This window comes from Drosophila kikkawai, chromosome X (genome assembly GCF_030179895.1).
Source record: "Drosophila kikkawai strain 14028-0561.14 chromosome X, DkikHiC1v2, whole genome shotgun sequence".
Lineage (NCBI taxonomy): Eukaryota > Metazoa > Arthropoda > Insecta > Diptera > Drosophilidae > Drosophila > Drosophila kikkawai.
Window position 1 is genome coordinate 4,011,412 of NC_091733.1, and position 20,562 is coordinate 4,031,973.

General features: G+C 40.7%; 1 protein-coding gene across 1 annotated transcript in view; it reads left to right on the forward strand.

The window, feature by feature from the left end:
* The window catches only part of kl-5 (male fertility factor kl5), an 871,112-nt gene that overhangs the window by 413,853 nt on the left and 436,697 nt on the right, over positions 1 to 20,562 (forward strand). Inside the window, exon 9 of the mRNA XM_070288586.1 lies at positions 15,992 to 16,283. Within this exon, the coding sequence (XP_070144687.1) occupies positions 15,992 to 16,283 (292 nt within the window). The remainder of the gene's footprint in view (positions 1 to 15,991; positions 16,284 to 20,562) is intronic.

Consider the following 20,562-nt stretch of genomic DNA (forward strand, 5'->3'; position numbering starts at 1 on the left):
CGACTTATTAATCCATTTAATAATGGCATTGGGTAAGCGTCTTTTATTGTAACTGAGTTTAACTTTCGTGCGTCCAAACAAAATCTGACTTTTCCGGGTTTTACAATAAGGGTCACTGGAGAGGACCACCGTGAAGCTGGAGCTTCTTCTATGACGTCTTGGGATATCATTCGGTCGATTTCGTTGCAAAGTAATTTTTCTCTCGCCGGAGATAAGGGATAAAATCTCTGTTTTATGGGTTTGGCGTTTGCAGTATCGATCGAATGTTCGACTAACAGTGTTTTTCCAAGTCCATCTTTTTCAAAGGAAGGAAACAGATTAATAATAGACTTCAATCTCGTTAATTCCGATTTATTAAGGTTCAATTTATCGGAATGTTCTAACTGATCTACCTGAAGTTCATTAATATGACTTGAAATTGAAACTGAAATTCCAAATTCGTTCCAAAAATCCATACCACATATAACGTTTTGGTTTATAGATGGGACGATTAGAAACTCTATAACTTTCTGCATCGAGTTAAAACTAACGTTTACGGGAAATGTTCCGACCACTTTTTGAGTTTGGCCGTCAGCGGTTTTAACCATTCCCTTCAATAGGTATTAACTGACCTTTTTGCCTGTGAATATGTTGGGCTAATTCGCCACCGATTACACTTTTGTTCGCTCCGCTATCTAAAAGTGCTAAATGTTATTCTCCTAACATTTCAATATGAGAAAATGGTCTAATATCATTGCTTTTATAGTCTAAGGCTGAGATAGTAAACTTCTTTAGGACATTTTTATTCCTGTAATAAGTTCGGATGCGTTCTGCTGAACGTGTGCGGGAGTGCACGCGATTCGGCTGACCGAGGTTTTCTTTCAAAATGTTTTGCATTCGGACATGGTAGGGTGTGATAATTTCACACATTGGGGAGTAATATTTCAGACTTACATGTCCCCTTTGAACTTGAATCGGACTCTAGTTGGGGACATTCGACTGGGGAAGGTGACGAATATCCCTTGTTAAGTTTTCCGAGGAAGGTGAGAATTTTTGGCAGCTAGGCCAGTATGTATTGATTGCTCCGCATCCATAACAAAAGATGCGTCGGATTTTCAGACAGTCTTGATATCTGTGTCCTGTCTCGTCGCAGTTCCAACACTTTTATTTTGTCGGAAGTACGAACGGCACAAATCTCTTGGGGCGATTCATCCTCCAGATTTTCTACAACTTCTTCCTCAAACTGAACAATATTAACGAAATTTCTACATTCCAACCAGATTCAAATTTAAATATAAATATGTCATTTCTTACAGTTTATATTTTTGGTTGACATTTTAATTTAATGACAATTCCTAGATTTATAGACTGCAATTATTTCGGAATTTACTACAAAATGTTTGGATGGATTTAGGTTAACGGGGGGATTTTAGGGAAATATTTTGGAAAGCAGGGTACTGGAACCTAAATACATTAAGCTATGTACATATTTAAATTTTCCATATGGTTTTATTAAAAAACCTGATCGTGCCTTCACGTTGGGCGCCAAATTCTGTAACGGACGGTATATGTCCTTCGATGAACGCTCTGTCTACGAAAAGGGGTCCGGCCGTGCTCAGGGAAAATGGCGTGGTTCTTGTTCCTCTTGGGACATTCCCATTACTCGAATTAAATGTAGACAGAGTATCGGGAGGAAATAAGGAAACCCGAAAAACTTGGAATTACGACTTATACTAATTTTGTAAGAGAATTGAGGTGTTATTTATCTCCTAGCGAATTGAATTCCTCTGAGGTGTTGACCCTTAAGGTGCCTAAATAAAAAACTCTAATAATTCATGATTTCAATTTCGTTATAATTTTATAAAGTTTATACTCAAAATATAATGTTCAATTAATCCTAATATTGTATATAAAAATTCAAAGGGAGTCGATCTCATACTTATATCCTAATATTTAACAAAGAAAGAACAAAAAAAATCGCTATTCAGAGCGATCTGAAGAACCTGTGTGCTGGTCTTGGCTTCTCATAAATTTTTTAAATGTCGGCTATGCCGTACTTACGACCCAGTCCCTCGATGTCGACGGGCCCGTTGACCTCACGGTGACCTTTGCTGATAAATGTGGAAATTAAAGTCATATATGAAAAACCAAACTCGTCAGCAGCACATGAAAACAAATTCAGATATAACTAAAATTAACAAAATAATGTAACGCAGGCGATACAAATGATCCTGCAGTTGATTAAGTGCACAGAAATGGATGACGCAGCGCCCTTTTTGGGGCCCGCCGATATAACTGGTGGAAAGCTGAGGGGTAGATCCACAAAAAAAAGAACGACCTCCTTCTTGGTGTCTTAATGTCTCCTTTAGCCTCCAAATATATATGTAAACGGGCGTAGGGGGACCAGCGGCCGTGGCCGGCCAGAAGGCGGAACGGGGCGGGAAACGTTGATCGCTGCCGCCGCCACTTAATTGAGGTTTTACTGGCTCTCAATAAAAAGGTTTCGCTGCCCAATCGGGAGCGGGATGGCTCGGATAATCCGGCTAGAAAACTAGAGTTTATTTTCGAACCGAACCTCACTTTTTCACAAAATGCTTACCCGGAGTATTTCGGAACAAAAAACACAAAAATAATTGTTTTCCAGAAGTTCTCCTTTAATTTAAATAAAAATGCCTTGTGTGGCGAAGCACAATTAATAGTTCGGCGATGTTGAAATGAATTTTCCTGCACGTGAATATATGTATTTTTCTGTGATATAGTAATCACGACGTTTCGCTGGGCACAGATCGCAAGAGAATGAGAGAAGGGCCAAAACGGAAACGCGGGTGGAAAAATTAAGCTCGATTTGACAGGTGCATGACAAGTGCATGACAGCTAGATGACAGCTAATTAGAGTTGTCCGCTAGATGCATCGATCAGCTGCTATCTATGAGCATTGATATATATTGCATAGATAATGAGCTTTATCTAAGCTAAGCTCTAGATAATGAGCTTTATCTAAGCTAAGCTCTTAATTTAAGCTTTTACTTGCAGTTTACAGTCGCGTCCACTTTTGTTGATACGGACCGCGAATGAATAATATGGAACTAATAAATAGGTTAACATAAAATACCTTTCACCCCCACATATGCAATTGACCTTTTATATCATGACAATACCATCGTTTTTAGGACTTTAGAAATATAAATTATGAGCATTTAAATGAAGCATTTAACTGCTGCAATTGGGATTGGGATATTTACTCGCAGAAGTCGACGATCAAGTAAAGTACTTTCAGGATAATATATGTAACTTGTATAACAGCTGCGTTCCGGTTCGTAGTAAAACAATCCGTGCAACGGAGAAACCATGGTTTCATAACGGCATTCGGAATGCGATCAATGAACGTGATAAAGCTTACAAAAAGTGGAAGAGGTATAGGACATCACATGAATATAGGAAATTTTGTTTGTTGAGACAATCTGTGACTAAGCTCATTGACATTGCTAAAAGCAGCTACTATTCCCGTAAATTTGAAAGAACATTCTCTACTCAAGAAACATGGAAAAGAATCAAAAGTTTTGGAATGGGAAAATCAAAAGGGATGGTGGAACACGACATAGATGTAAATGAACTAAATAAAAAATTTATAAAATGCTCAGTACCTGAAGTTCTTGACAATCAATACCTACAACTTGCACCTGAAATCGTCTGTGATAATAGGTTTAGGTTTGTGACCGTTAATAAATGTGATATTCTGCAGACTATACTTAACATTAAGAGTGATGCGATTGGACTTGACGACATTAATCCGAAATTTATTAAAATTCTGTTACCTAAGATTCTGCCTTATTTAACTCATATATTTTATAAAGCATAAACTACCTCGACTTTTCCTGACTGCTGGAAAACGGCAAAGATTATTCCGATTCCGAAATCAAATAGTGACTACAGACCTATATCGATCCTACCTTACCTTTCAAAAATATTAGAAAATATAATGGCAGAACAAATAGATTCATTTTTCATTGACAATGAAATGCTAAGTAATAATCAGTCTGGAAAGGTCGAAGCTGTACTACAGCTATATTAAAGATTACTGACGACATAAGGAAACAAATGGACGATAACATTGTTACATTTTTAGTTTTACTGGACTATAGCAAGGCTTTTGACACTGTAAACCATAATATTCTATGTTCAAAGTTACGTAATATGTTCCATTTTTCAAAAACTTCTGTTAAGCTTATGTCTACGTATTTAAATAATCGTCGTCAATCTGTTGTTCTTTCTAATGTATCGTCGGAATTTGGAAATGTCACTCGTGGTGTCCCCCAAGGTTCAGTTCTTTGTTACACTGTTGTTAACACTGTATGCTAATGACCTTCCATCTGTGTTGTCGGATTGTAATGTTCATCTGTATGCCAATGATGTCCAAATGTATGTGAGTCGACCTTTAAATAGAATAAGTGAATGTATTGATGTATGTAACCGTGAACTTGCACGAGTAAATGAATGGGCAATCAAAAATGGACTAGGCATTAACCCAACCAAATCTAAGTGCCTCGTAATAAGCAAAAGAAAAATCAAGCTAGACAATATAGAACCTCTTCAAATTAATAACAGTCCATTAGAGTATGTCGAAAAAGCCGTAAATCTTGGATTTATATTCAACAGGACTCTTTCATGGAACGATCACATTGCAAAGGCAGTAGGAAAAATATTTGGAATGCTGAGAGCATTGTCTGTGACTAAGGGTTGCCTGCCTATAAATGTTCGTATGTTAGTAGCACAAACTTGTTAGGTTCCGTGTTTATTCTATGGTTTGGAAGTTTTTTCGAATTGTGATTCGACTAGCCAAAATAAGATAAAGATAGTATATAATAGCATCGCAAGATATATATTTAATTTGCCACGAATGGAAAATGTGTCGGGTTATGCCTACAAAATTTTTGACGTAGAACTTAGTGGATGGATAAAGATGAGAATATTGGCATTTCTTCACAAATTAATATATAAGAAAGAACCGCTGACATCCGAAAGACAATTTTTTATTAATGCTATTAGATTATGAAATCAGCTACCCAACAACATTAAAAATATTAGCAATGCTACGCGGTTTAAAGAAAAGGTACTCTCACAATTTAAAAATGGCCACGTTAATTAATTAAATTACAGCGACATAGGATTATGATTAGAATTAAGTTAAATGAAATAATAATAATAATAATAAAATTTAATTTGTTAGATTAGGAATAGCTTATGCACAAACTTTGTTTAGATTTAAGCTTTATGACCGAATTTAGTATAACTCTTTGTGACTAGCCACCAATTTATAAGTTTTTTAAACTTGTAGCGTTAGGAAGGCAAATAAAATCAAATTCAAATACAAAAAAAGTTATGTTTACATAATTTGAAATGATTTTCATGTTTTGTCTGATATGTTATGTCAAGACCCTGTCTGGGAAGTCTTGAGGGTGGTGACGTTTAAGTCTTCTTCGGACTCGTGTTTTGTGTTCAGAGATGGCTAATCTTCTAGCCAGACTATTGGGGTGATTGTTTAGTTTTTCCATGTACTTAGTTGAAATAGTGTAAAGTTTGGCGTCATGTTTGGGCACCTTCAGGTCTCGTTCAATGTTTCTAGTCCGCATGTACCAAGGAGCCCCAGAAATCCTCCATAACGTTTTTGCTTGAAAAATCCGAATCTTGTTCAAATGACATCTTGCAGCAATTCCATAAACTTGAAGGCCATAAAAATGGGAGGGGGCTAAAATTGACTCTTATATCATGACCTTGGAGGAAAGCGAGAGTTTGTTGTGGGGTGCAAGGAGCCATACCATCCGGGAAACCTTAGCCTCAAAAGCATGCTGAATATTCGCAACATGCCTGCCGAATGTAATTTTGCGGTCCAAGGTAACGCCAAGGTATTTATAGGCTCTATGGTGGCCAATGACTCTACCATTAAGACTGACCCCAGGACAGCTAGCTGCACGGTTGGTGAAAGTCACATTCGCACATTTGTCCGCATTGATGTGCACATTCCAGTTCACAGCCCATTCCTGAAAGGCATCCAGATACTCCTGCAAACCAAAGGTAGCAGCCAAAATAATTTTACTTTTTGCTAGCACGGCAGTGTCATCAGCGTATGTAGCTATTGATATATCTTCTTCCGCAACTTCAATGACTGGTGAGTGACTGGCATGTCCGAAGCAAAGACCGAATAGAGAGTAGGTCCTAGAATTCTTCCTTGCGGAACTCCAGCTTCAATTGTCTTGACACTTGATTTATACCCATCAGCCGATACGTGGAATGTGTGTAGAAACTTTTTGCATGTAGAAAACTTTTCACAACCAGGTACAGTTGAGGCGGGAAGATTCGCTTCGCTTTGTACAGCAGCCCAGGGTGCCAGACTCTGTCAAATGCCTGTTGAATGTCCAGGCAAGCAGCTACAGCATACTCCTTCTTCTCCAAGGCTTCTAAGGCAAAGCTAACTACTCTATGCAGTTTCTCAGGAGTACCGTGCTGCAGGCGGAAACTAAATTGAAATTTTGGGATCGCACTGGAAACTTCCTCGCAAGAGAGCAGCCTGTTTAGAACCAGCCTCTCCATAATTTTACCCAGAGATGGGAGAAGGCTGATAGGCCTGTATGAATCCACGTCTCACGGCGGTTTTCCAGGCTTGAGAACCATGATTATGCCGATTTCCAAACTTTCGGAAAGAATCCAACTTCTAAAACGCCGTTGAAAACAGACACAAGGAATTGCAGGGCTTCATCAGGTAATAAACGAATGGTTCTATTGTCAAGAAGATCCTCACCGGGGGTTTTTTTGGGAAACAACTTGGCTACCAGAACTTTCACTTCTTCCAAAGAGACAGCGCTAGCAGGAAGGCACATTTGAAACGGCGACTCCAAATACTCTTTCACTTGAAGACACAAACTATCAGGGACATAATTAAAGGGCTTAAAACGCTGCTCAAGGTTTTCAGCAAACACTTCAGCTTTTTCTAAGCTAGTGCGACACCAGCCCCCAGCCTGATTTCTGATTGCTGACTTTGGAGAGGACTGAGTTTTGAACCGTTTCGTGACACGCCAAAGCGAGTAATTTGCACTCATATCAGGACCCAGGTCTTCCAAAAAGTTGTCTATTTGAGTCTGTTTTCTACGAGCAAGAACCTTATGCAAGCGATTTGCAAGTCTTCTGTGGATACGAGGATCTCCTGTTCTAGCATATTCACTACGAACTCTTCGTTTAAGTCTAAGCAGCGCTAAAATTCTGGAAGGGAGTTGGGGAGGTCTAGGGCCCACTACTCCATGTCGATTTCTGGGGGCAGCAAGCTGAGCAGCCTCAGATAATTTCGTCATAAAAAGTCTGATTGCATTATCAATATCCACCTCCTCCAGAATTTCTAAATTTACATCGCTTAGCTTTTCGAGATGGGATTTAAAAATGTTGATGTTAGCATTATGGGCAAGTAGTCGTGGGCGATGAGGTTTCCACAAAGGCGTGGAGTACAGTTCTGCCAAGATAGGTACATGATCCGATAAGAGCTCATGCAGAGTACGTACGTGAAGTCTGAAGCCAATCCATTGGTATTAATAGGGAATTGTAGGAGTAGAACATAGGTTCGCCCGTAGCCAGAACCTGGTAATGCCCATTTGCGATGACTTCTTGCAAGCGTTTACCTCTAGTACAGGCTCTTGAGTTGCCCCACCATGCATGCTTGGCATTAAAATCGCCACCAGAAATAAATTTATTACCCAAAGTGGCGAACATGGATACAAAGCTAGATTGCGTCCAACTTTCTGCTGGTGGTAGATATATAGCAGCTACAGTGACTGTTCCATCAGAAGTGTGCAGAAGCACTCTCGATATCTGTCTATCATTGCTTGAGGTAGGATGCAGAGGACTATGACTTAAACTATATTTAATGATGATTGCAGAGCCACCTCTGCTGTTGCCACTGGGGTGAATGGCAAAATATGTAAGATATCCAGGAAGGAAAATGCGCCTTTCCACACGCATAAGTGTTTCAGTGTCTAGCATTATGTCTATATCATGAATATTCGAAGCTCCTCAGAACCCCTTATTAATCCCCGAGCATTCCACAATCCGATTTTTAAGCTTGATGAGGTAATTTTGGAATACGTGAAATAAGAACCTGAACAAGTTCTCTAAATGCTTTGTTGGCTTCTACGGTTTCTTGTACAAGCTTGAAAAGTTGATCCATTCTGTTATTAATGGCACGAATGGAGTCGTCTAGCGCCAAGAATTTGTTGTTAAGGCATTGATCCGATTGTTGTTGCCCTGCTATGAATCGTGTTGGGACGAGCAATAGCTACATAAGAAATATTAGTTCTTAACGCCTCAGCTTAAATAAATTCGCGTGGAGAACTATGAGCCTGTTTTCTTGAGACAGGAGAACTAGTCAACGGAAGCCAGGGTCTTGGTTTAAGGATCTTCATTTTTTCCAGTCGTACAGTCTGAGGACCACTACATTTACCACAAATAGGGTCCTGGACGCAATAGTTCTTAGAGTGTCCAAATAATTGACATCTTTGGCACTGTAGCAACTCTTTTCTACGAGCAGCACGCTCAACTGTAACTCTGTAACAACCCAGCTTTGTAATTTTTAGAGACTTTGAAACGTTCGGAACTTGCATGAGGTTGATAAAAAACAGATTTTGCCTTGTCTTGAAATTAATAGTAGCTTCATTATCATCCTCGTTAACTTTAATATTCTTCCAGTCTGGCTTTTTCGGACAATATATGTTAAGGACTTCAAATCCAAGATCACTAAAAGCTTTCTCAATCTGAGGAACATTAGCATGGATTCCCTTAACAACCACTCTGTAGGGCTTGTCCTCTCTAAGTTGGTGATGCCAAAATAGACAGTTTTGGGTTGTAAGTTCCGTTACAGTTTTACTGAAAGCGTCAGAATTGGCCGTGTAAATTCTGGTGACACCAAACTAAGAGGTGCGATGTAATAGTTGGCGGAACCAATAGCCAGATTAAGGGCCCGTTCAAAGGTTAGCGGATCACTAACATTCGGCACACAAATAGCTGGGGGCTTACTGGATCTTGCAAATAGTCTAAATTCATCCGGGGAAGATGAACAGTCTATGTCAGAATCAGCATCCGACATGTTTTGATACATAATCTCTGTTTCAGCAGAAAATAACGCAAAACGATTGTCGCCCAATGAAGCAGCAGCAGAGGTGTACCTCTGTAAGGGGGTGGCGTTGATGGTAGATGCCACATGTTCTCTTAACCCTCCCAACCATGTCTCTCCCTAACTGGAGAAACCCAAATGTTTATGTCCCTTCTTTTTATTTAATTTATACCCCCATGTCTAAAATAACACTTAGAACTTCATTGTTAATTCCATACTATAATTTTTTGTTATAATTATTTTCATCATATTTTTTTTTCAATTCATCTTTTCCTAAACATCAATTTTTACAATTCAAGCTTTCTGTTTCTATTCATTAGGTTGTAATAATTTCCAAATTTCAGTTTCACTCTAAGCTTTGAGGAGTAAAGACGTGTGACTAGCGAGCGATCCCCAGACCCAACTCTTATCAGTTAAAAACAATAACTACAACAAAAACAAGTGTACAAGTGCACAAAACAAACTTCGTAAAAAAAAGCAATAAGAAAACAACTACTGAACAGTTACAAAAACCTCAGCAGGGCACTTGCCCTACAACAACGACAATGCCTCCCGATATAAATAGACTTTTCAAGTCTAGCGACACCGGCCCCAAATTCATCAACATAATCAGAACAGACAATAAAACATTTGAAAATGTATGCCCCTTCCTAATCAAAAAAGTAATCGCCTATACATGCAATGGTGTAGTGGAATCGTGCAAAAAAACAATAATTGGCGGTCTACTAATCAAGACCAAAGACACACTCCAAGCCATTAAACTCATAAAGCTAAGCATCTTCCATGACTTTCCCGTATCAGTTAGTGAGCATAGTACTCTTAACTTCTCAAAGGGAGTAATTTACTCAAATGATTTAAGAAACATCAATGAAGAAATTATACTGCAAGAACTCAAATCGCAAAAAGTCACAGAAATACGAAAAATTAAGAAAATGGATAAAACCGAACTAAAAGAAACTGGACTCATCATTATAACCTTCGCATCACTGACACTCCCAGAGACATTAATGATTGGTTAATCATACATACATCCAATGACAAAACATGTTCCAACGATAAGTTCTGCATAAACTGCAAATACGACCTCCCAACCAACAAACACAGCCCAATGGACAAAGCATGCCCAGCATTCATAAAGCAAAAAGAGTTGACATCAATCAAAACCCTAGAAAAAGTGGACCACAAAACAGCCGTCAAAATATACTACACCCAACACATACACCAACCAGCACTATACTCTACCACATTAGCAGAACAACCAACCAAAAATGCAACAATACCCACAAAACCACCTTCTCGCTCCTCCGATCACCAAACTGCAGTCAAACTATCCAAAAATAAAACACCTGCCCAACCACAACAAAGAAAAGCAACATCATACGACGATCTCAAAGTACCCATGGACACCACACCCGCATTAGCCTCAACATCAAAATCAACATCAACACTCAGCTCATCCCTATCAGAAGAACTCAAACTCAAAATTTACTCAAACAAACAAAACACACTCGCCAAGCCACTTAAATCTAAGGAAAAAAATGAACAAAAACCCAAGAAAAACAACAAAATCACTAACCATTTACTTAACAGCGATAGCGACAGCATTTAACCTTAGCCTACATACAAGAAAATACCATATAGCACTATCAACAAAAACTTAATTTTAACAATGCTAATGGAACTTAAACGAGTATATTAACAATTATAGCCAGTTGCAAATCCTTATCAAAAACCACAACCCAAAAATAATATCATTACAAGAAACCCACCTACACTCCACTCAAAACATTCCTATCCTAATTAACTATACCTTTTACCACGAAAATACGGCTATAAACGGATATGGAGGGTTAGCACTTCTAATCCACAACTCAATACAACAACAAATCGTACCGACTAATGCACTCGACTTTGACACAATAGCAGTAAAAATTCACTCCAAAATCAAATTCACCATTATCTTATCGTACATACTACCCAGCAAATCCTTTAAAATACAAAACCTCAGAAACATCTACAACAGTATACAACCAACCACCCTTCTTAATTACAGGAGACTTTAACAGTTGGCATAGAAGTTGGGGCTCACAGACCAACAATACTAGAGGCAACATAATATTTAAATTTATTAACCAATCTTCACTAATAACACTTAACAACGGATCACCAACTCATTTTTCCACTCATCATACCTTCACCCACATAGACCTCTCCATCGCATCACCCTTACTCTCCCTTAGCTCCAAATGGTACACAGATAACTCCCTATCGGGTAGTGATCACTATCCCATTCATATCGACTTGTTTGAACAGAACATCACCTGCCCTGTTGAAAGACCCAGATTCAACCTTAAATAAGCTAATTGGCCCCTTTTTCAAGAGATTTCCGAAAAGTTATTTAACGAAAGATCTCCCAGCTCAAACACAAACAAAGAAACAGCCAACATAACTAAAATAATTATTCAAGCAGCCAATGAAACCATTCCCCAATCACATAAATTTAAAACAAAGAAAATTGTTCCATGGTGGGACGAAACCCTTCAAAAACTCAAAAACGAAAAAAACGTATGTTGGCTTACTCTAAACAGAAACATTGACATGACAAACAGGTTAGGTTAGGTTATACCGGCCCTCGAGGGGCCACACATAGGCCAACATGGCCCATAGCTATCCGGGGAAACTCCTGGATGGACCTAGAGACTATTTATGCGGGTTTCGAGATCCTTGAATATCAAGGTGTTTTTCGCAAAGGCAAGGAGTTCGCCTGGCTTTCTACTGGAGGCATCTTCTAGCGATGCCAGAACTGGAGAGCCTAGGTTTCTCATTCTTGCCCTCGTTAGGGCCGGACATTTGCAAATAAGATGCTCCAAGGTTTCGATTGCCTCGTATTCATCACATTTCCGACATTTGGAGTTGTCGGTAATACCACTAACCATACAACATATAGACTGGTCATTTCATACAACGAAAATGGACACAAAAATTTCTTAGCGTACGGTCCCATGTTAACTGTTTGCTGTTAGCGACAGACCGTCTGTTAGATTTTAGCTGTTAGTGACCCGTCCCATGTTAGCTGTCAGCTGTTAGCGTCAGGCCTTTACATGTATGCGTGTTCATGCATTCACGTACACGGGTGCATGTGTGCGATCGTTTCATTTCGGCCCAGCAAGAATATTTGGTCTTTTGCTACTTTTCGCGCTAGGTACCCTAACAATATGGGCATATTCGCTATTGGGTTAATGATAATAATAAGAATGTTATATGTTATAATACATTTCTTAATGTTTCAGCATACATTTCATATTTGTTTACAATTCAAATCAGTGGCAGCAGTGAAATGTGTTGCATATATGTACATACATATGTATTCGACTGAATAACAATCCATCTACTGAGATAGGAACAGGGCATATTGCAGTCGGTGCTTTAAATCTTTTGGGAGATGCTCCACTCCAGTTGCTAGGTCTTGGTGCTTATTTGCATACCTCAGTGCATCCTGGGAAATGCGCGTGCATTAGTGCTGTTAGGGCCTCTTCGCTGCCCTCAGTCCACTGTCCGTCGTCGCGTTTGAGCTGACTCTATATGGTTGGCTGCTTCGATAGCAACTTCCGGAGTCTAGCTGTTTCCGGGGCAGTCTCTATATTGGAGCAGAAGTTTCTCCATGAGTTTCTCTGCTCCTTGCGTATTTCCTTCTTGTAGTCCCTAAGTAGGACTTTGTATTCCTCATTGATGATGTCATCTTTTGCTTGCTTGGCGATTTTGAAGAATTCTTTAAGTTTGTTGCGTCGGAGCGAAAGGTCCTTATTCCACCAGGGTGGCCTGGTCCTCTTTCTCGTGTCCGATATAGGGCATGATGCGTGGTACGCATCCAGCAGTTCTTTAAATTGGGTCTCTAGGGACTTTTCTATGTCTTCCGCGGATTCTACTATGCCCGGAGAGATCGCGAGCCGTGTCACGATAGTCTCCTTGAACTTTCCCCAGTTAGTATTCCGGGGGTTCCTGAAGACTAATTTTTTTGGAGAGTGTTCGAATGCGTATTGGAACCGTATGTACTTATGATCTGAGAAGGATGGTCTCTCAAGGACTCTCCATTCTGATACCAAAGTACCTTGTCCTCTTACCAGAGTAAGATCTAGCACGTTTAAGGAGGTGGGACCTACATAGATGTGTTCCTCCCCCAAGAGGGACTCACCTCTGTCGTTTAGGTCGGGGCTCCCCCATACGCTGTGGTGCGCGTGTGCGTCTGCACCCACGAGCAGTTGCTGGTCCTTCGTGCTGGCTTCTACCAAGCTCCTGAGTTCTTCTGGGGGGCCGTTCTGTCGTATGCCATGTAGCAGGAAGCTACCAAAAGGCGCTCTTTCCCGCTCTCAAGCATCACCACGTTCAGGTCACCAGAGCTGTAGTGAGACATAAGGTTAGCGTGTAGACCCTTCCGTACAAGTACGGCGTTTCTATTCCTGCTTGCCGTTGGTGGATGGAGCAAATTGTAATTTGCGGACTTCAGTAGGGCGAAGGCATTGCCTGAGGCGATCCATGGCTCCTGAACCAAAGCTATGTCGGCGGATCCTTGCTCCATGGCTATGAGGAGTTCCGCCGACGCGACCTTGCTCTTATGGAGGTTGAGCTGCAGCACCCTGAGTGTCATGGGTACTGGCCTCACCTCCATACGACGGGTTGACTACTTCGGTCAGGTCACCGTCCTCTCCTTCGTCGGACTCATCCAGCGTCATTTCCCGGTCGGCATCCACGATGGTTTCCAGACCTAGGTCCTTCTCCACCACATCTGCCTTCAGGGTGTGAGCAACCCTATCCCCGGGGTGGCGCTTTTTGAGGCGCAGGTTTGGTCACCTCACTGACTTTTGCGGTTTTTTTAGGCTTTTTCGCCATTTGAGGAGGGCCTGCCTCCTTAGGCCCGCGTTGCCGCTTGCTCCCCTGTGCGTCCATAGAGGCGCTTTCGGTTGAGCGTTGCCTTTTGTTGGCAAGCGTCTCCTCCACCTTGTTGGCGAATCCGCGAGTCGAACTAATATGGGGGAGTTTGGCGAAGTGAAGCCTCCCCTCAGCGATTTTCTCCTCAGCCCAGGTAAGCTTTGCCTTCTCCTCTGGGGATAGGGCGGCTTTTTTCTGGAGCCGATCCTGGATGGCAGATCCCGGAGGGCAGCCTTGTACAGCGCTTTGGCCTTCATACCCTCGCTTGACCGCTTTGGCCCGTCCCTGTGCTGGGAGCTGGTGCCTGGTAAGTGGAGAAGCTCCACGCTCTCAAGGTCCGAGTCTGTATCGACTATGGCACGTGAGCGGTTCAACTTCCCCTGCGTAGTTTTTTCGGCAGTAGCGTTGCAACTGACATGACCTGCTCCCGTCACATCAGAGGTGTAACCGCTGGCGACACGCAGAGAGGATTGCTCCCCCCCGTGCCCGTAGCGGTCACGCCTTCCACCGACGTTTGGGCTGACATCCCATCTTTTTCAGAGGTACCACCCACTTGCGTTTTATGCCTTCCGCCAGGCACCTCCCATGGCTAACGGCTCACTTCCTTAGGCTTTTTAGGGCAGAAGGAGTTGAACCGTGGCCTTAGCTAGACACTGTATTATCGCGGACGGGGCAAGCAGCAATGCATTACCCCTGTCCGGGCTAATATAGTGCCCATTGCCCAGCCGGCACCCTCGGGGAGAGTTCAGATGGAGGATTTTTGCCAGGCCCAATGATTAATGATAATTATAAAAAAAACATCACGATAAAAATATTTATTTTTTCGCAAAAAATATCGATAAAGGCCTAAATTCCTATTCCCTATTCACGCCATAAGTAGTGCTCCTATCCTTAAATAGAGGCTACAAGAGAAGTGGACTAAAATAAGGAAGAGGAAGCAGGATAAGTGGGTGGCTTTGATGCCCAAACAACTATAAGCAGTTATTGATGTCTATGGTAACTCAAAAAAATATTAACTCTTGTTCCTTATATCAATATTATATCATAAAAGTGCATAGTGACACTTTTGTCACTGTAGTTTTTCCGTTTTTTGTTTATAACTTTAAAAGTTAAAGTTGAATTCAAATGAAATTTTAGTCGTTGTATAGTAATAACATTTAAAACAAGACTGCATCATTACTTTTCTTGTCAAATTTATAGGAGTGGGTAAAACCCAAAAAAAAAGGGGTCGTAGGTACACTTTTGTCCGTGACTGTATATACTGTTCGAGCAGCAACTTTTCTTTTGGAGAAAATCTCTCGGTGATGGCGGCAATGTGGCTCAGGAACAGGATATTTCGCAACCGACACGAAAATTTTTTGATAACAATCACAAAGAAGTGCGTCGCGGGAAAAAATTATTAATTTTCTTGCACAGAAAAAAAAAAACCTTTTGGGCTTGCACTTTTATTTTGTTTATGTTACACTGTCACTTTTTAAATTTGTTGCCTTTTCTTTTTTTATTATTGCTAGATATTTGTCAGTTATAAGTTAATTATGTTTGGTCACACTTATTCATTTAACATACATACAACATTTATGATTAACATACAAACTAATAACTAAACTAAAATGTAAGAGAAGACGAAGAGAATATACGGGTAGATAACATCTGAAGCTCAAGCCAAGCAGACGCACATCTCATTATTAAGTGTAATACACAATTATTCCTGTCCACGCGGGGGCGCCATGCATTTTCTAATTAGGTTTACCTTAATCCATTTGATTTATCTTTTCATTTTTTATTTATTTTAAGTTCTCTTCGATTGCACTTTCCTTTTTAATGAATTAATACATTGAGAAAAACTCATAAAAAGACATTTTTTTATGACCACAAATGTATATAATTTAGAGTTTGGAGAGTAAAAAAAAAATAATAATACATTTTTATTTGCAGGCTATTTGACAATGAACGCGGAGCCAATGTCCTCGAGATTTTTAATGTAATGGTTCAGGAAATCGATGACTTCACCAAGATCATATTAGATAAATGGACTGGAGAATGCTGGCATGGGGTTCAGCTGGATATTGTCCTAACGCTGCTTGAAAAAAATGATGCTAATGAACTCAAAGTAAACTTTTCTGATCGACTTAAAACAGCTTTAAAGGACATTAAGGTTATTCGTCTTCTTGGTTGCGATATATCTCCAAACTTGACGAAATTCTTTGCTAGGGAGGAAGAACTCTGGGTACTTATACATATACATACATATCCATACACAAAAAGAATGGTTCATATACATATATACATATATATTTTTAACCTCGTTAATAATTTTATATAAAACTAAAAGCTTCGTTAATCATCTCAAATTAATAATTCTATGTATGTCAGAGCCACTTTAATTTAAATCGATTTTTGTAAATTGTATGGACTAGCATTACCTTAAAGTAACGATGTATTGTAACTTTTATAACATTCACATGTACAATTTAAAGCAAGGATAGCTGCAATGACTGGTAAGCCCCGAAATGACGCATTCTAATATTATTTACTGCTGGACACAGTGATATAGCAAGTGCACTGACGTCTCCCGTTTCGCTGTTTTCTTCCAACTACTAGGGCAGATATTATAGGGCAGCCCAATCTTCATTGAGTGCGGTACTATCGCTAATGAAGACTGCCGTATTACTAGTAATATCCTTAATACTTTGGGATATCAGTTCTTTTCTATGTTTTCTGTAGAGCTTCGGCCAACATATTCCGATAATCCTTCACCATTTCCCATTGGCCTTATTTTTTAAATAGTCATGGAAGTTAAGTCCTTCCGAAGGACATGAGGAGAGGATCCTCGCCAGGGACGAGTCAGGGTTAAACACTACAATTCTTATTTTATTCAATTAATTCTCTTAATATTCAAATATGTAATCCAAGTAATTCGGCTGTCGAATTGCTTCTGCCTAACCAATCGTCGCTGTTCGGCCTCCAGCCCTCGGTAGGTGGCCGTCCCGTTGACGTCGGCGTCGGCAGCGCTGCAGTTCTGCAAACCTTGTAGTTCTCACCGTGCTCCAGTTGCACGGTGAGCGATCATCATGCCTGGCAGATGTCGCCGTGCTGAAGTCTGCTTTCTTGCACTCGGCGTGCCCGGCGGATGTACGGGGGAATGGTCGGGCGGTCAGCCCTCTACCGCTTACTTGGATTATTGACTGGACAGCGTTTTGCGGTATTGGTATCCTTCTTATGTTGCTGTTCAGTTGCTTTCTCATTTTCTTGGATGTCGTTCTGCCCTGTCCCTCAGGTTGTTTTCACGTCGTTGTATCTGACAATCTAATTTAGGGCTCTGTTGTACTTTGCCTTTAATTCTGATTTTATTTTGACTGCTGTTAGAGCTCTGATAGTCGCTTGGCCAAAGGCATACGACATAAACATCAAATTAATAAATAAATATGTGTATAAAAAACTCCTTTCCTTGCTTCTGACCACGTCATGTGAGTCGGAGCATACAATAAAAACACTACTTATACTGACTTCCCACTCAGTCCTTCTGTGTAAAATAGTTGGGATTTTTCGGAAATGTTAAACTCGTGTTCCCAGAGAGCTGCATCTGCGTCCGACATCCGATTATAACTGTTCATCAAGTGTGCCACATCTAAACAAAGATTTTCCTGGGCAATTAATAAAAAAAAAAAGGGCGACTAGCGACTGGCGGCCTAGCTGGGGAATTTCCACTGGCAAGAGGAAAAAGAGAAACGCTTCAGTCCCAGGGAGTTTATTGCGTTTCACAGCCAGCAGTTCCCAGATTAGATCGCTTCGATTTTTGTATACGTCCATATTTATTTATACGTTAATCAACCAACTTTTTGTTTTTTTTTTTTTTTGCATAGCATTAAAAAATTTTATTAACGTTGATCAACCAGAGAGCGGCAGCAAACCACCGGATCAACCGGACCACCGGATAAACACCGAGTATTTTTGACACCCGAGTTATTTTTCGGCAACGAGAATAGGGTGTGAGTAAACACTCGACAATAATTCTCGTATATTTGTGCACACAAGCGTAGTTCGTCTACGAGTCTTATTTTGATTCGGTGTGTGTGTTGAAGTTGAGCGAGAAATGCTCGAAAGAGAAGTGAGTAAAAGCGAGAACACAATACTTGAGTCAAAAACAACACCCGGTGACTAGATGCTCTCGTTAATTTTTGTGATTCCTTTTGCAACTTGGTACAACCAAAATACATTAAAGTAAATACATACATTTCCTGATTTCTTGTTCTTTTGATTAACCAAAAATAACAACATACATATGGTACATAGTTCAGTCTACATATATTCCCTTTCAGCTTCAATTTAATATTTTAGTTCTTAATTAATCTAATTTCATTACATTTTTTATTTCATTTATTCTTCTTTTTCATTTGTTCTGTTCTTAAAACACAAAGTGAACACAAAGTAAAAAAATGAATGCTTAACAAACGAGTGGGTAAAGCACACAAAAACTACTCGGGTGACTTCAAAACACCCGAGTATTTTTTGTGTGCTTTACCCACTCGCTCGTTTAGTTATGTGTGTGAGTGCCACCGGCACCGACCAACGAAAAGTACCGGGTGTAAAATTCATAAAAACACTCGGTGAAAACTTAATCGGGTGCTCGGTAGACATGCCACTCGTTATACTTTAGCAAGTTTATGTGTGTGCGACTCGTTTACTTTATTTGCCGGTGGTAAGAAACACCGGCACCAAAATTTTGACAAGTGTGAATAGAGTTGTCGAAACAGGCACCCTTGCCGTTCTCTGTGATCAACCAACTTATGGCTATAAAACGTTGGTTATGAATATGATCAAAAATAACATGGCACATAACAGAAATGGAACAAATTAACAAATTTTTAATGACAAGTGAACAATACTAGTTACTGCTTTAAGACTCGAGAAATATGTCTTCCTCTTGTGCAGAGATTGGCGGGATGACTTCGTTTGAGCCTTTTTCTGATCGATGTGTTGGCCAATGTAACCGCTACGCGGTTGGTGTGAGCTGTAAGACGTTCGTTATACCGACTCGAGTGCCGGTTGATCTGCTCCCTGATAGAGGGAATGTGGTGGGGGGGGGGTCACTTGCCCAGACTTTGTTTCTTATGTACCAAGGCCATTAGCAATCATGCGCAGCGCTCGGTTGGACTCTTTGGACCTTCATGACGTTGGAGTCACAAGCCATGCCCCACAATTGGATGCAGTAATTCATTGAAGGCACAACAATTGACTTAAACAGCAACATTTTGTTGCCAAGGCTTAGCTTGCTCGTTGGTCTAAGCAACCAGTTGAGCTTTTTAAGCTTAGCACGACAGGAAGCTGCTACCTTCGTTGGGTGCTGCTTCTAGGTGAGCCGCTTGTCCAGGATCAGTACTGCGAAGTACTGCGGCTGGGGTGCTTGTTGGATGGCGATGTCATGGAGATCAACCCTTGGTAGGATCTTTCCATTAAGGGCGAAGTTGCAGTGCTTCGACTTTCTATTATTTATAGAAATATTCCACCTATTGGTCCACTTGCCGTATGAGTCCAGAAGTTCCTGGGCGATCCTTGAAGCTTTATTTCGACAGGAGGAGTTAACAAGGAATGCAGTGTCGTCAGCATGGGTGGCCAGAAGTGTGCCCGGTTCAATAGGACATGGTAGGTCTGAAATGAACAGGTTGTACAGTACCGGGCCCAGGACGCTTCCCTGCGGAACGCCAGCATGAACAATACGAATGCTTGATCTTTCCCCTCTCACCTCGACCATAAAACTACCATCTTGCATGTATGAATTTAATAGCAGGAATTGGATAGTCGGGTGTAGGGACTTCAACTTATAAAGTAAGCCATCATGCTACACGCGGTCAAAAGCTTCCTTGACATCAAAAAAATAGCAAAGCTGTATTACTTGTTTCCGAAAGTATTTAAAATGTGCTCGACGACTCAATGTGGTTGCTCTGGTGGTCGGGAATGGCTACCTGGACGCTTCTTACTCCCATTATTCTACTAAGGAATATTCTCTCGAATATTTTAGAGAAAGTAAGTTTAGTAAGATTATCGGTAGGTATTATTCAATAAGATTCTTCGGTTTTTTTTGGCTTTGGTATCATTATCACAGCACACTTCCATCGAGAGGGGAAGTGGTGGATACGAAGCATGAAGTTAAAAAGGAGAACAAGGAACAAGATTCCCTTTTTAGGCAAAGTCTTGGCAATTCTGCTGTCAATGCCATCGAATCCCGGCGCTTTACTGGGATGTAGCTTTCGAATATGAAGACAAACTTCTTCTGGGCTTACATGTTGGATCGGAACCGCTTCAGGGGAGGGGGCATTTATGAAGGCTAATGTTTCTTCAACACCCTCGGGGTTCGCGAGGTCGAAAGGCTGGAAGCGCTTCTCTAGTTCATCCGCAAAAGCTAGTGAAATCTCTGCATCAGACCTGCACCATGTATCGTCAGATTTCTTAATGGGGATCTTTCGGATGGGCTGTCGCTTAATATTCCGGGTACATTTCCAGAGGTT